General features: G+C 38.0%; 1 protein-coding gene across 3 annotated transcripts; it reads left to right on the top strand.

Moving 5' to 3' along the window:
• The first annotated feature begins 959 nt into the window (after positions 1-959).
• Positions 960-5,008, top strand: LOC115670729 (zinc finger protein 4-like). 3 transcript variants are annotated; one of them, XM_030592077.2, is made up of 3 exons: positions 963-1,459; positions 1,797-1,985; positions 3,805-5,008. In XM_030592077.2, exon 3 carries the CDS (start codon positions 3,891-3,893, stop codon positions 4,608-4,610), a length of 720 nt encoding a protein of 239 aa, XP_030447937.1. In that variant the 5' UTR covers positions 963-1,459; positions 1,797-1,985; positions 3,805-3,890; the 3' UTR covers positions 4,611-5,008. The 3 variants fall into 3 exon arrangements, with proteins under 3 accessions (XP_030447940.1, XP_030447937.1, XP_030447936.1); XM_030592080.2 differs by lacking the exon at positions 1,797-1,985 and having other exon boundaries at positions 960-1,459; positions 3,838-5,008; XM_030592076.2 differs by lacking the exon at positions 1,797-1,985 and having other exon boundaries at positions 966-1,459.
• The last annotated feature ends 9,976 nt before the right edge of the window (positions 5,009-14,984 follow it).

Genomic DNA, 14,984 nt, shown 5'->3' with positions numbered 1-14,984 from the left:
TCGTAGCCGAAATTCAATATTGCCGCAGATGGCAAAACCGATTGCCCGTCTTCTTCTTAGCCTAAACGTTATAGTCGGAATCAAAACCTATCACAAGATAAGGATATTCAAAAGATTATGAAACGAGGATTGAGATTTCGATCTTGATCTCTATCGCGAAATCCTTTAGAGAAACTTTCACTTTTCTTCCTAATATCTTGTGAGAGGGACAACCGTCGTACAAGCATCAAGAACAAATGTTTCAACGATGCAAACCCAAAAGAAACCTTAGTTCAGGCTAAAGCAAGAATGAAGTGATATAATACAGATGAACAACAAATTGGGTCTGATTGGCAAAGCTAAAATAGGCTACATCTTGAAATGTGACTCAAGAAACGTCCAAAAATGGCGAGTTTTGAGAGTCAGGATGATCTCAAAAGGTTATGTATAAGCTTCGTGATTTGTAACCGAATGCCATTTCTTGAATTCGAAGTCACATGACATTCGAGCGAGGGGGCGCAAATTTCTTGCCTGCGACCCCATCCATGGATGTCTCTTGATCCGGTTGCCGGCAACATAACCGTAATAACCTTCTGTCAAGTGTTAGGATAAAAACCTATGTATTGGATCAGTAAGTGAAGATACAAGAAAAAATAAAAGCTGTGGGGGTCTGTGCACTGAATTGACAGCAAGTACAGGAAACGAGGGATCATAGCGAAGGAAAGAAACGAGAAAAGAAATGGTTGGAGGGACAAATTCTGCAGAACATAGTAGCTGCATTTGTATGAGCATGAGATGGGAAGTCATGGGAGACCATCTGACAGCAGATTTTTGGCTAAACCCCGACGTTGAAAAGAATCTGACCACATACTTTTCTTTAAAGTGGGAAGGAGACAATGAGGGGAGAGGGAGAGGGAGAGAGAGAGACACACACTATATGCTTATCTTTTTTTGAGTGGGTCATGTTTAAAACAACAAACAACGCCAAGTACTCTTGTTTGTTGCTTATCGGAAGTAGAACTCCACTCTCTGTCGCTTAGTGCCTCTTCTCTCTCTCTTTCTCTTTCTCTCTCTACCCACCATTGTTTAGCTCTTGAGGAACTGGAGAGCCCAAAAATCAACCAATGGTTATTCGAGTGTCATCTGCTTTTTCTCTGACAACTCCCCTGACTTTCCCCATCTCTCCATAATTATTGCTCTTATACACCCCCCTCCCTCTCTGTCTCTCTCTCCTCTCTCACACCCACGCTGAGCGAAACACTGATGATAGTTGGAATTCCATTTATTCTCCATCCCTTCCCTACCCACTCCATTTGTGGTATAAACTAAGACAAACCCACAAGCATACCTTGTTCTTTCTGAATTGGTGACACTGTCTCTCTTTTAAGGTGCCTTCTCTTTCTCTCCCAGTGCTCTTTCACCCTGAAGAATCGACTCCAACTCAAAGAAAAACTAGGAATGCCATGGTTTGTCGCTGCAGGTACACTTTTCATTCTTTTACCATCTTTTAATTGCTCTCTGATATAGCCCTTGGTTCTTTCTCTTTTCTCTTCCGTGGGTGTATTTTCATGCTTAGCCTAATTCTCTTGTCCTCCTATGTCTTCCTTTCTTGTGGTGGAATTGTTGGTTTTTCCAGTTAAAGGGTACTTGCATGTACTTTTGCTTATCAAATCTGGATCTCCCTTGCTTTCTGCTGCGGGGATGCTTGCTTTTCTCCAATTATTCTTTCTGAGTTCTTTTTCTGTCACAATTTAAAGATTTAAGACTTGAGTTGTTAGATGTTAGTAAAACTTGTGGGAACCTGATAACAACTGCAGAGAATTTTTGAAGTAGGATTATTCATTCAGATCAGAACAGAATGCCCAAAGTTCTTCAGCCCTTACCATCACTGATCAAAGAGATGATTTTGATGTACAACAATGAGATACCCCGGTGCATTTTAGGAAAATTCACTACAGAGAACCATTCTAACCTTTACAGGTGCCAGGAGAAATTTTTTTTTTCAGGTATATCTTTCAGGACCTTTTTCCCCTTTTTGAAATAAAAATGGCCTGCCAAGAACTGACTAGGTTTTGCTTCAAAAAAAAGAAATAAAAACAAGGACTGACTAGGCCAGATTTTCTTTCCAATGAGGTATTCAATGTCTAGATCGTGGTTGTTTAGGAGAACTCCAATATTTTATATGTATTGGTGATGATAAAGTACTTGGTTATGTTGAAATTGCAGTTTCTCCAATTACCGAGGCAAATTTAGAAGACAATTACTATTCTTGTTTTTTCAGATGATCATACCAGATTAGTTGGCAATTAAATTGCAGTGTTAGGTTACTGATGCGATGTGCTTTGAGATCGCTTCGTTTCTCTCTGCAGCAGTACATCGTTTACTTTGAGTAATTCAAAAAGTTGTCTTCATTCATGGTTTATTTGTTTTTAAATTGCTCCACTTTGGTTAAGTTGGTTGTTACTTTAAAGACCTAAGATTTAGACCAAAAAGTATAGACCTTCAACCATCATATGGAAGAGCAAGCCCAGCTAGAGTGGAGCCCCCAATTCTGTTCACCCCCCTTTGGATGGTCCAAATATTGGGTTTCTGCTTCGTTCATATGTTTGTTTGCGGTGATAGTTTTAGGAAGTCCTATTCATCCATTTGCAATGGTGCATTGGAAAACCCAGTGACTTTTTTTCTCTGAAAAAAGGGAAATATAATTGAATATGAGACCAACCACAAGGCCAAGCCATATCTCCCGACTTTTTTCACCAAACTATAAGATGTGATGCACATAAATACATGTATGTGTGGACATCAGGAAAATGGTGGCGAGGGCTATTCTGTGGCGTTGGTTGAGCTTCTACTTCACTTTTTGCGATAGCTTCATTTATATCTCTTGAGGTTAAGTCTTGGTGTAGATCTTGAGGTGATGCAAAGATCAACTTGAGTAATGTAAATCTCTGATTTCTTTGAGGAGTTAGAAACATTAATGTGGTAGCTGTAGCATGTAGCACAATTCTCCATGTACGAGTTCTTGGTAAAAAAATCTAATTCAACACTTTTGTTTCCCACATTTTCCTTGGGTTTGACAATTATGCTAATTGTTTGTTATTTTTTCTATCTTTTGTTGGAACTTGTTGATTATATTCACTCGCAATGCTTGTTGGTCTAACTGCAGTATCTGGCTTTGCTGAAAAAAGTATATACCGTCGTTCTTTGCTCACCACACATAAAATCTCTGTTTTGCTGTGCCAGCATGGTGATTTCCATACAAGATGTGGACTAGAATAGTGGTTTTCCCAGATTGCCAAATCAATTACTGCATCTAACAGTACAAATAGTGGACATGAAAGGCATGACACTGGAAAATGTTTTTGAAATCATCGCTGATGGATTAAAATGCAATATTTAGCAAACTATTGTTTTAAAGTTCACGGAGTTCGCTTATGATAGTGGACATCATTTCCGATCATATAAACAAGTAGAGTACTATGTATCAGAGATTCTAGAATTCAAGTAGCTGCAATTCATAAAATTGAGGAGTCGTTCAATATGTGAAAATCGCTGGCCATATGCAACATATAAAGGTACTTCTGGTAAGAAAACCTGAATGATCAATTTTACCCCCAACTTGTTAGTTTCTGTTTTCGATGTGCACATAATAATTATCAGTTGACTCGCAAGTTTCAGTTTACTTGATATGAAGTTCTAAGCATTGCCGGCACAAAAAAGTGACCTAAACTGTGATGGAGAAGATAAACATGGCATTTGCTCCTGAATTTCTTTGACTCGTACCTTAACCTCATGGAAGAACTAATCTGGTCTCTGGTCATGCAGGTAACACCTAGCTAATCATTTTACTTTTTTCAGCGGTGCGTTAATCACCAGAGACACAGACCACAATTCAACTGTCTCATCCAGACATGCTGCCACGGAACTCTGATTCAGGAACGGAAAACGAGTCCTCGGATTTCAGCGCCCAGGAAATCTCTGTCGACCCCTCCAAAGTTACCTCCACCACTTTCTCGGATCAGGACAATGTGTCACTCAACTTGACCCTTTTCTGCCACAGTAATCCTCCTGTCGAGGCAAATGCTGTTGGAGAGAGTAATAACTCTGAAGCCACTGACCGAGCTTCCGTGGTTAAACTCCCACGGGTGTTCTCTTGCAATTACTGTAAGCGCAAGTTTTACAGCTCGCAGGCGCTCGGTGGCCACCAGAATGCTCACAAGAGGGAGAGGACGATGGCCAAGCGGGCCATGCGGATGGGAATGTTCTCCAACAGATATACCAGCTTGGCATCTCTGCCGCTTCACGGTGCTGCGGTTCGTTCCCTTGGCGTTGAAGCTCACTCAGGGGTGCACCACCAGAATGCCGTGGCACCAGAAAGTCGGCCTGCGGTTTTGAGAGGTGGAGCGAAGTTTGAGAAGGGCTATTTGGGAGTGCCGATGTTTGTCGAAGAAGATGAAGTGGTGCCGCTGTTTTGGCCAGGAAGTTTCCGGCAATTGGACACGAGGGATTGCACTAGTGATCCTAGCCCGCCTGTGGATTACATAATCAAAGGTTCGAACGTGAACTTTGTCCAGGTGACGAAATTGCCACGGATTGAGACTTCATCACCCGACCTTACGTTGAAACTTTAGGAACAAATCCCATCTGGTGTTAATTCTTAGTTCTTCTACACCCATTGCTATGCCGTGCCAGATGTTTGTCTTTGTACAGTGAGATCTGATGAGAAATGGCTGCGAGGTACGAAGTTTTGATGTCTCGCCTTCTCTCTTGCCGTCTTTGGCTCTGACGTGCAATGACAATGTTACCAGTTGCTATAATTTAATTTGCAGCACTCTTATTTGCTGTCCTAACTGTAGAAGAGGAGATGATCATTTCTTTAGCCTTTCAGTGATCTTTGACAGGAAATTTCTGTGGCCATGAGTGTCAATGCTGCGAGATTCGCTATTCTGCCTCCTAGAAATGTTACTTGCTTTGAGACTTCATTTGTGTTTTTGTCCTTAAATAGAAGTTTAAGCCTTTTCTAATGCTATTCAAAACAGTACTTTGCTTCATTTATTTATTTCCTGCCCCACTGTTGGGGATCTCCTGAACTAACTTCTCTTTAGTTCCCATTGCTACGTTAGCTTTATCGATGACTTTACACGCGACACATGGATTTCTTCTTTCAAGTCCAAAGACCGCGTGCTAATTTCGGTACTTTCCGACTTTGAAGTTGGTGGAAGTGTGATGTTTTGCTTCGTGAGCCACCAGAAACTGAAGCCCTTTTAACAGTGGTCTCCAAGGAAATGAAGGTATTTTTCTGGAGCAATTTTGTTCCAGGAGGATTTTGTAGTGACTCATTAGTTCCGGACAATAAAAGCATATGGTTTGAGGGATTCTAGAGCACCGGTATAACCATCTAATCAATCAATCAATCACTAAACATCAAATCTTTCTGCATAGAAAAACAAGGATAAATTCGTAACACTTGATGCGACGAGTGTCAGCCACGAGTTGTTCCAACTTCCAAGCACTTAAAATCCCTTGATCAGAAACGATGTAGAACGAATGTACAATTGTGAACACATCTTATATACATGTTGTTATAGCTAGCAGGTATCACCTGGAGGGGGTGAATAGGTGATTTGAGTGATTTTGAAGAATTTAAAACGGAAACGATTTATAATCAGTAAAGTCTGAACAATGTTCAGATTCTGAATGTGCTAGTGTGCAGTGTAAATAATATACTGAGAGATTAGGGATAGAGAGAACTGCACACAAGAAGTTATAGTGGTTTGGCTTAGATCTAACCTACGTCCACTCTCCCACGCTGACAGCCTACTGGCTGGATTCCACTATGTGATCAAAAGGATTACAAGATTTGAGTGAGATCACTTGGTGAATGATAGAACTTTCTATATCACACAATCACTTTTACAGAATGTTCCTCAAAATCTCAGTATTTAGCTCAGAAAACACAAGTAATAGAATCGGAATGCGCTCAGACTTTGGACTTGTTGATTCTCGATGTCGTTCTCTACCTTCTGCTCCTCATTGGTCTCCTTTTATATTTCTCCACTTCCAAACTAGCCGTTAGACAGTTTTCAGAGGATCATCTTCCAATCTTTATCTTGGACAGATTTGTATAAAACGGATTGAGTAGCCGTTGGTTGACAAAATCTGAATCCCACTAAATCTGCTCACCCATACAATCGGAATCTTGGTTCCATAAGCAGAGCTTTATCCATTGTGATATACTTGTCATAATGTTTGATTGTCAATCAATTAGCCTTAGATTGAGTCAATCAAAACTTTCCTTTTATGAAATCCACACCAAATCACTAACTGTTATGTTTTGTTCTGAATAAATTCTGAATCTGAAGAATTTCTGGTTCTTGCTTTACATTCAGAACTTAAGTTAGCGTAGGTCTTCAGTAAAGTCTGAGTCCTTCAAAATTAGATTCTGAAGATCTCTGACATCTTAAGATAAAGTCTGAGTGTCTATTTTAGTAGAGTTTAAACTTCTCGTTCTGAAACTTGTAGAGTCTGAAATTTTCCTTCTAAACCTCGTAAAGTCTGAGCGTTCAGAAAGTTAAATTCTCTTGAAGTATTAAAGCTGCCACTTCCAGAATATATTTACCTGGATCAAAATGCTTCAGAGTACATATCAGATTTACAAGATTAACATGGATAGTTTTGTCAACTTCAAAATCTATTAGGAAATTTCCTCAACACATGTTCCACCGTGTATCACCATTAAGAATTCATAGATTTTCAACTCAAAAGTAGACTCTGTTTAATGCATCACACGGTCACTTTATTAAATAGTGATCAGTTGGTTTACAGTCACATGACCTTCTTGAGCTAGCTCAAATCCGACTTTCGGGAAAAATTTCCTTTTCACCTTCATGGGACACTCTGGGGAAAATACAGACTAAATTTCACTTGACTCAAGTTCAAGAGAGAAGTAATATTAAGGGAAACTGATCATGTTTAATCGTTCATTTAACATTATGAATGTACCAACTCTATTATATCTTCTGTTACAATCAGATTTCAATCTTCATTCTTGGGACATGGCACCACTTTTTTACAGACAGTAATCCAAAAAATGAGAGACACATAGAAGGGACTGTCATCATTCTATTTAACAAGTCAAAGGTTGTTATTGTGCAGGCAAATATGATAAGGGTGAAAATCGTAAAACAGGTGAGAGAGTCTTCAGGGTTAAGAAGAGTAGACCCTTGCTGTACTAATCGAATACTCTTATCAGAGAATTTGAATCAGCTAAGGACTGCCTTTGGTATTTCAATGTTTAACTTTGAAAAAACTGTTGTGGCCAAAGGACAAGAGGCTGCAAATCGTCCGAGTTTCTGGCTGTTAACTTGGACTGCGTGCTTTGCTACTGGGGTCCATACATGGAAACCGACCCACTTTGGTGTTGCTTCAGATCATGCAACTGGCTTTCGATACCATGTGGATCTTACTAGTGTTCACTTATCTTGGAATATAAACTCTACTCATTAAGTCTAGCAAAACTAATTTATTAGGTCATTTTTCGCATCCATCCCATCGACAATGTGAAAAAACAATGTGAAGTTTTCCTTATCATGCTGCGATGAGGTTATATTTTGCTAAACGTTACTTGTTATTTAACTCCGAAAAGTAGTAAAACTCATGTCCACCATCTTACTCTTTTGGAGACGCAAAGTTTCAGGAGTCTTGTTAACTTAATTAATCAACCGGTCGATGACCATTTAAGGTTTTAAGGTTGACATACCAGTTTATAGAGTCAATTCACCATTCAAGGTTTGCTTTTGGCTAACAAGCGACCACGATACCACGCGATCCTTTCGAAACCCGAGAGTATTTTTGGAGGAAATTGGGTTAGGATACAAACAATTAATATTTTAAAGATCCAAGAATGTCTAATAAAGTTCCACGCGATGCCTAGGAATATGCATAATGGAGCTGAGACTCGGAGAGGCACAAAAGAAACAGTGTCAAAAGTTCAAAACAGCAATGTTCCATTCACACGACACACTCAACGAAATGGGAAAGAAGTGGGGGCCAATCCTTGGTGGAAATAGGAGGAGGGATACGCCCTTGACTTGAGAGCATCATCTCGTTTTTTAACTCGTATTCATGTCCTAATTATACTCCTTAATCATGTTAGAGACCAACGGTTTGTGCGGGTACTGCCGATTGAATGAAAAGGAACGCAGTTTCCCTCTCGCAAAGTAGTTAAATGGCGTTTGATGTCGGATCACCAGGAAGCACGCTTCCCCTGTCCCTCGAACTCGCAAGTCGCGTCTCATTCTTGCTCGGTCTTGTGCTCGGTATTGTAAAGGAAGACATGGTTTCTAACCGTGATTTTAAGAAACAATGCAACTTCTTAGTTCGAGTATGTTTATATGCGAACATAATCATCGATGCCCTTTCCAAAGTTCTCAAATCTCACCATGATAGTGGTCCCCTTTGGGTATGCTTTGAACATCTACTTGCTCTTCACCTTCGTCCTTCCAATATCATCTGATCTCACTAATTCTCTAACACTCCGGTTCCTACTTTATCGCTTGTAAGAAAAGAAAAAAAGTGGAAAGAGTCAATCTCATAGGTTCACTCGTTTCCAACCGTGTGAATATTGACCGAAATCTTGCAAGAATGGTTGAAATGATATGTCTCCAGTTTAATTTTCTATTCATGTCATTTTCTTATACCGTTAGCTATGCCCAGTAAATGATTCGATTATGCTGGCAATGGTCAGTGATGGAAGGACTTAAGTTCTTCAGCCAAGAGAGTTCTCTCTTTTGGGCGAAGTTTTCTTTTCTTTTCTTTTCTTTTTTGGTGTTTGCTTTTTGTTAATTGTTGTAATGGCTATATTGTACTACTGTTGTAATGACTGACCATTTCAAGAAGTTGAGTTGATCTAGGCAGCATCCGAGTATGCTTCCTGAGGGGGCTGTGTTGCAAGGGATGTGAAGCGAGTTAAATTCTTGCCATAAAGTATACTTATGATATCCGATTCCCATGAATTCACGGTGCTTTTGGGGAGAATTTTCTGGTTTACCGGAAAGGAAAATTCGGCTGCGTTTTATGGAACCAAAGCCGTAAATGGGTCCTCCTCTGTTTTAGTTCAATTTGATTGAAAATCACTATTCGGATAAAATCAATTTCATCTACTTCTAAAATCAAGATTTTACATTCAAAAATCGAAACAAACACATCGAGCTTGTCCGTTATTTCAAAGAACCCCTAAGTATATCTAAAAACCATCAAGATTTGACATGCCAAACTCCACATAGGTTCAAACATGGCGAAACAAAACTGAAAATCACATAATCCTCCAAAAGAATTGGACTTCTCCTCCAAGTCCCCATCGATTCCGCCCAGCATTTAGCAGATAGTGACAAAAGAGGAAAGCTAAGAGTTTTTGCGGACACGTATCTCCGACACACCTGTTCACGAGGCAATTCAAGGACAATTACAGATCAAGAAAATGGAGGACGACGGATGAGTCTGCAATAATGTGAGTTGACTTTTGGCAGCCAAATCCAAAATTGGAGTCCTTCAACATGTACGAAAAGTCCTTTCTGTGCATATTTTTTTTTTGCTTTTGCAGAATCGGTCCAAGTCGATTCTCGAAGATCCTAGACAGGACGTTCACGTGCTTTCTTTCGGCGAGAACAACCGGTCAAATGGATATTTTATGAGTTGCCCTACGTATGTTTAAGCGAAGACTGTTTGTAAAACTAATAAGTATTGAGCGGTATGACTGATTGTAATAATCATGCATTAAAAAAAATGAGTCGTATGCAATAGCTAACTAATGTCTGCTAGGGGTGATAAGTTGAACCGGACCGGTTCCCGGATGGGCCAAATATTTTTTATTTATCGTTAATGTTTAAGATGTTCTTAAATATCAAGACGTTTTTACAATCAGCGAGTTACATATAATATTGTAGGTTTTACAGAGACTTTTTCAATTTGTGACAAGATTTGGTTAGAATGAGCAAATTACTGTTGTGTTTTGATTTATTCTTGTCATCTTACTCATGTGTATAAATAAACGTAGTTACTCCAACCTTGAAGGACTTTCCTTTGTGAAATAAGAGATAGATTAGGGTTTTTTTTTTTTTACAGATTTTTTAAAAATTAAAAAAATCGGTCCTCTCCTACCCACACTTTGAATTGGAACCGGACCGAAATTTACCTGTTCCAATTATATGGAATCGGGAACCGGACCGGTGCCCCCAGGTGCTGCTTAGAACCGATCGGTCTGATTTGGTCTCTGCGGTTCCTTTTGCAATGTCAAATTAGTGTACTAACTATGTGAACTGACTCATCTTAATATAGCATTGTTCTTGATTTATTGCTCGGTATGTGTTAATGTAACCATTTCAAAGAGTGGTTTGCTTCTTGTCTTTACATTTCTTCCCGTCATTTTATTAGTTAAATCGGATGGTAAAAGATCTCAAGACTGCCTTAAGATTTTTAGAATCCTCATAATATCGAAGATTAGGCTTAACGAGTGATGATTAAGTACTTACATTTGGAGTAAAGAGCTATATCTTGTGCATAAATGGTGAGTCAAAAATGTTAATTTACGTAAGTGGTGATGTGGTCAGTGTTAGATCGGTTGGAGTGTAGTTTCGCAATGCGATACTATTTTCTTAGGTTTTAGTACCAAAACATCATTAAGATGAAACCGCCCGAATAAATTCAAAATCTCACTAACTACATAGAAAGCCTACATTATCTTTAGAGAACCGAATCGTACTATCTAGTTTGTAGTTGCATATTAAGTAGAATTTGGGATAGATGTGGTTGTGATGCAATTGTGCCGTGATGCAGCTCTGATGTAATTTATATGTCGTGTAATATTAAAGTTGCAGCACCTCGAAACTCGGTGGAACAATTCTTTAAAAACCGTTCAGAAGTTTTAGTTTCTATGGAAAAGCTACAAATATGATGTTTCTCAAACTCTTTATAAAAGTTTAACAATCAATTTCACATACTAAAACTGTTACAGGTACTTAATTGTAAACAAACCTTATGTTGCATGACTTGACATGCTTTTGTATCAAGTCGAAAAGGGGTAAGGTACCAAGAATAAAAAGTAAATGTCAATTAATTCAATTAAATCCTAAACTCTTGTCGAAAGTACAATCAAGTCGGAAAGATTTACTAAAAAGTGCAATGAAGTCTTGTACATATATCCAAGGTACAATTTTAAGACCAACATACAGTCATATTTGAGAAGTTTTAGTATTATCTACTGAAAGTACTTGTAATCTTAAAAGAATGTTCGGCACTTTATTATACAAATAAAAAAGGTCTAGAACTCAATTTTGTTTCAAAAGATATACGGGGTTTTGCATCTATCGTGACATGCTATGAAGTGGTGGTCCCACATATAGGGTTTAATGGAGGAGATTTGGTACTCGATTTCACTTCAGGTGGTTTGATACTTCTCTTTTAATAAGAAGTCAGCCGGTTCAATGATTTTATTTTCGCCTGAAGCTAGGTCAGACCCCGAAAGAAGATATATCGATCATATAGACTTTTGTTTGCTTTGACTTTATTCCAAGATGATCTGTTGCCTGTTGCTTGTTATCGAGAACGACATACTCGTACAACACCATCCTAGTGGTTATTTTGGCATCCTTATTTTATTTTATTTTTTGGTCAACTGGGATCCTTATTTACGCATTGAACAAATTTGGGTAAAAATTAGAAAATTAGTGTGTGTTTGCTTTGCCACGACTTTATATTTTTAAATTTTTCAGATTACTTTTAATTTCACTTTTTGAACTAGACTATAATTCGATCTCCGACGGTTAAGGTTTTTTATAACGTGTTTCAACATTTAAAAGCACTTAATTTAAAAACAAAAGTTGAAAATATTAAGAAAAATTGTCACTTTTTCAAGTCATCTCAAGCTAGGTGTGTCCATTCGATCCAATTTCAGAGTCGGCTCCAAAGTCTACAGGGTAAGTTCCAAGTTCCTATCAAAGACTAAGAATTGGCCCTTAGAGGGTAAATTCCTAGTTTCAGGTCTGGAAACCTGAAAATGATCACCTATAATTATTTTTCTCAGTTGTTACTAAATAACGAGATATAATACTTCTCGCCATTTGGTAAACTAACAAGAAAGTGTGTCCTCTCAAGAAATAAAAAAAATGAAAAAAAAAACAAAGAATTAGCCGGTTCTTGGGTAGACTCTGGAACCGGATCGAATCGATAGTTCTGGTTTCAGGATTTATAGGGTAGGTTCTAGAATCAAACAATTGGGAACGGCCCTAGCGGGGTAGGTTTCAAGTTCCTACCGACTCTAGAACTAAGTACCCTTATCACATAATTATTTTCTCCATGACTTAGCGACCAAATTTTCTCTAATGTCTAAAAATGGAAAAGAGGACTTCTCTAGGCATGAACAATAGAGGAATTATATTAGGTAACATTCTGGTTTGATATCCTTCACATTTTCTTGGCCCCTTTTTTCCCTTAAAAAAAACAGATAATTAATCCCCTAGTTATCAACTCAAAGAACGTTGACCCCAAAAAAAAAAAAACTCACGGAACAGCTTATAATAATTCAAAATGTTGGTCAAAATCCCAAATTCTAGGTACATTGAATTTGCCGATATGTAGGTTTATAGCTCGTTTATTTCCTAAGCCACCCAGAAGTAAAATGCACTTAATTTAATCCTTGTTCTTAAACTAATAAGGTCTCGAGGAATATGCCGATAAAATTCCGTCCCTGTAATTAACTCGTGATTAAACTATAGTTTTTGCAATTATCTTAACAATAATTTAGATTAAGACACGACACACCTGTCCATGGATCAATCTTCTTTACCAATATCAAAATTCGACACATTATTTTATACTTTAAAAGCGCCTACCTTCGTTCGTGTGAATGCTAAGTTCCTCGCATCATCCTTATCTTTGACTAATCTAGCTAAAATGAAAAGACATCAGTGCCCTCCATTCGTTTCCTTCCGTTGGCCCAGCCAAAAAAACCCGATGATGGAATCGATGTGAAAAAGGCTCTTCCGGTGTCGCGATCACGACCCGTTATTGAGAAAATATTGGGAATGGTCCATTGCAAAGACAAGATAGAAAAATCGAATGCGTACAAAATGGGCATTAGAAAATGGAGTGATTGCAGAATTATTTATGTGACGGAAGACCAAATCCAATGCTGGAAAAATTGCCCAAAAAGTCCTAGATTTATTATACGGATATCGATTCAGTCCTAAACTTTTTGATTATGTCAATTTAGTCTTAAACCTTTTGACGATTTGTCAATTTAGTCCTAAGACTTTCAATTGTGCCAATTTAGTCCTAAACCTTTTGATGATTTGTCAATTTAATCGTAAACCTTTTGACAATTTACTAATGTAGTCCTTCCGGCCAAATATTCAAATAATAGATTTAGGACTAGACTGTCAAATCTTCAAAATATTTCGGACTAAATTAATATAAAGAAAGGTTGAGGACTAAATTGGCAAAATCGTCAATAGGTTTAAGACCGAATTAGTACAATTGAAAGGTTTATGACTGAATTAACTGTTGTACAAGGTTTAGGACTTTTTGGACAATCATCCCCACATATTGAAGGTAATGGTCAACCCGCATATTGTTGCCGGGGAAAATTAACAATTTTCTCGAGAAAATTATAGGAAAATCTCCTCTGTTGTCTTTACAGGTCCTGGATGTTATTCCACTCCCTAAATTTTCAATTTGGAAAAATAGGGTTGCTTTCTTAAGCTCCTAATGATATAAGGATAATGATAAAAATCGCGAGTCTCATGTATTAATTATGACATTATCAACTATAGTCTGTATTGTTATATTAAACAAAAACAGTCCCTTGCTTTCGGGGGTCTCGATTCTTTCTCTTCCATCTTCAAATATCCGTGAGTACTTATTTTACAAGCCGGTTAAAAGGTTTAAGCGGAAGCAAAAGCCGTTGTTATTTTAAGCTCCTAATAATCCGAGATTAAAAGAAAAAACGCTAGTCACATGTGATGATTATAATAATATCAACTCTCTTGAAAATGAAAGAAAGGGCAAAATGTCATAATTCAATTATAGAACTTGGTTAAATCTTAGCTTCTCTCTATTGATTGCATTAATGAGCTTACCATTGAACCGACAAGAAGCTTTTTTATTTTTTACCTTAAAAAACATTCTTAAAAGAAAAAAAATTTGGTGGACAATCGAATTGCTCAATGGCATATATAATAAAAAGGAAGATTGCACGGCAATGTCGTTGTCAGAATATGCCCACTTCACCAACGAGCGTCCTGCTCCACTAGCAGGAGTACTTTAAAGTCTACCGAAACAAAAGCAAGAATAATCAATAGGCAAAAAAATCTTCCAATGATGAACTTGGACTGAACCGATGGACACTCATGTACAACTACCTGCCATGAATTTCATTCCATTCGCCAACACCTTTCCCTTACTCACGATCTAGAAATTCATGGGTTCGAGACCAGCTGCATTTGCCTAATCTGGATGGTCATTGAGTACAACAAAATGAGATACTTTGTTCCAATTTTCGAAGGACCGAGAAAGTGTTTTGTTTTGCTTCTCGTGAATTTTGTATATAAATCACAATATCTCTTACTCAGAGTAATCTAGAGTTCATACCCGCTATTCAGTAACCTGTCAGTGGAGTCTTACCGGATAAATCATACGTGAGATTTAGTCGATTCATGGGATTCGAATATATCATTTATTATAGCAAAGATATCGTGTATTAGTCATAAGAGTTGTGGGATCTTGCCTGTATAGATTGGTTGAATGGCAAAATGACTGGAATTTTTATTATCAAAAAACGTGAAATCTCGTTGTCAATTTTTACTTGACCAACTACCTTGGTTACATCGTACTAAAGTTATTCCTTTTGAATCTTTTGCTCCAAGCACATGAATGGCCTATCTTTAAATAGATTGAAAATGTAGACAAAGCTACCTTTTGGTCCACACAGGCTATTACACAACGAAGGATCT

The sequence above is a fragment of the Syzygium oleosum genome, unplaced genomic scaffold, assembly GCF_021117445.2.
Source record: "Syzygium oleosum isolate NSW1041296 unplaced genomic scaffold, Sole_v2.1 Sole_v2.03, whole genome shotgun sequence".
Taxonomy (NCBI): Eukaryota; Viridiplantae; Streptophyta; class Magnoliopsida; order Myrtales; family Myrtaceae; genus Syzygium; species Syzygium oleosum.
The sequence above is the reverse complement of the archived record's forward strand: the minus strand, read 5'-3'. Positions and strand labels throughout refer to the sequence as shown.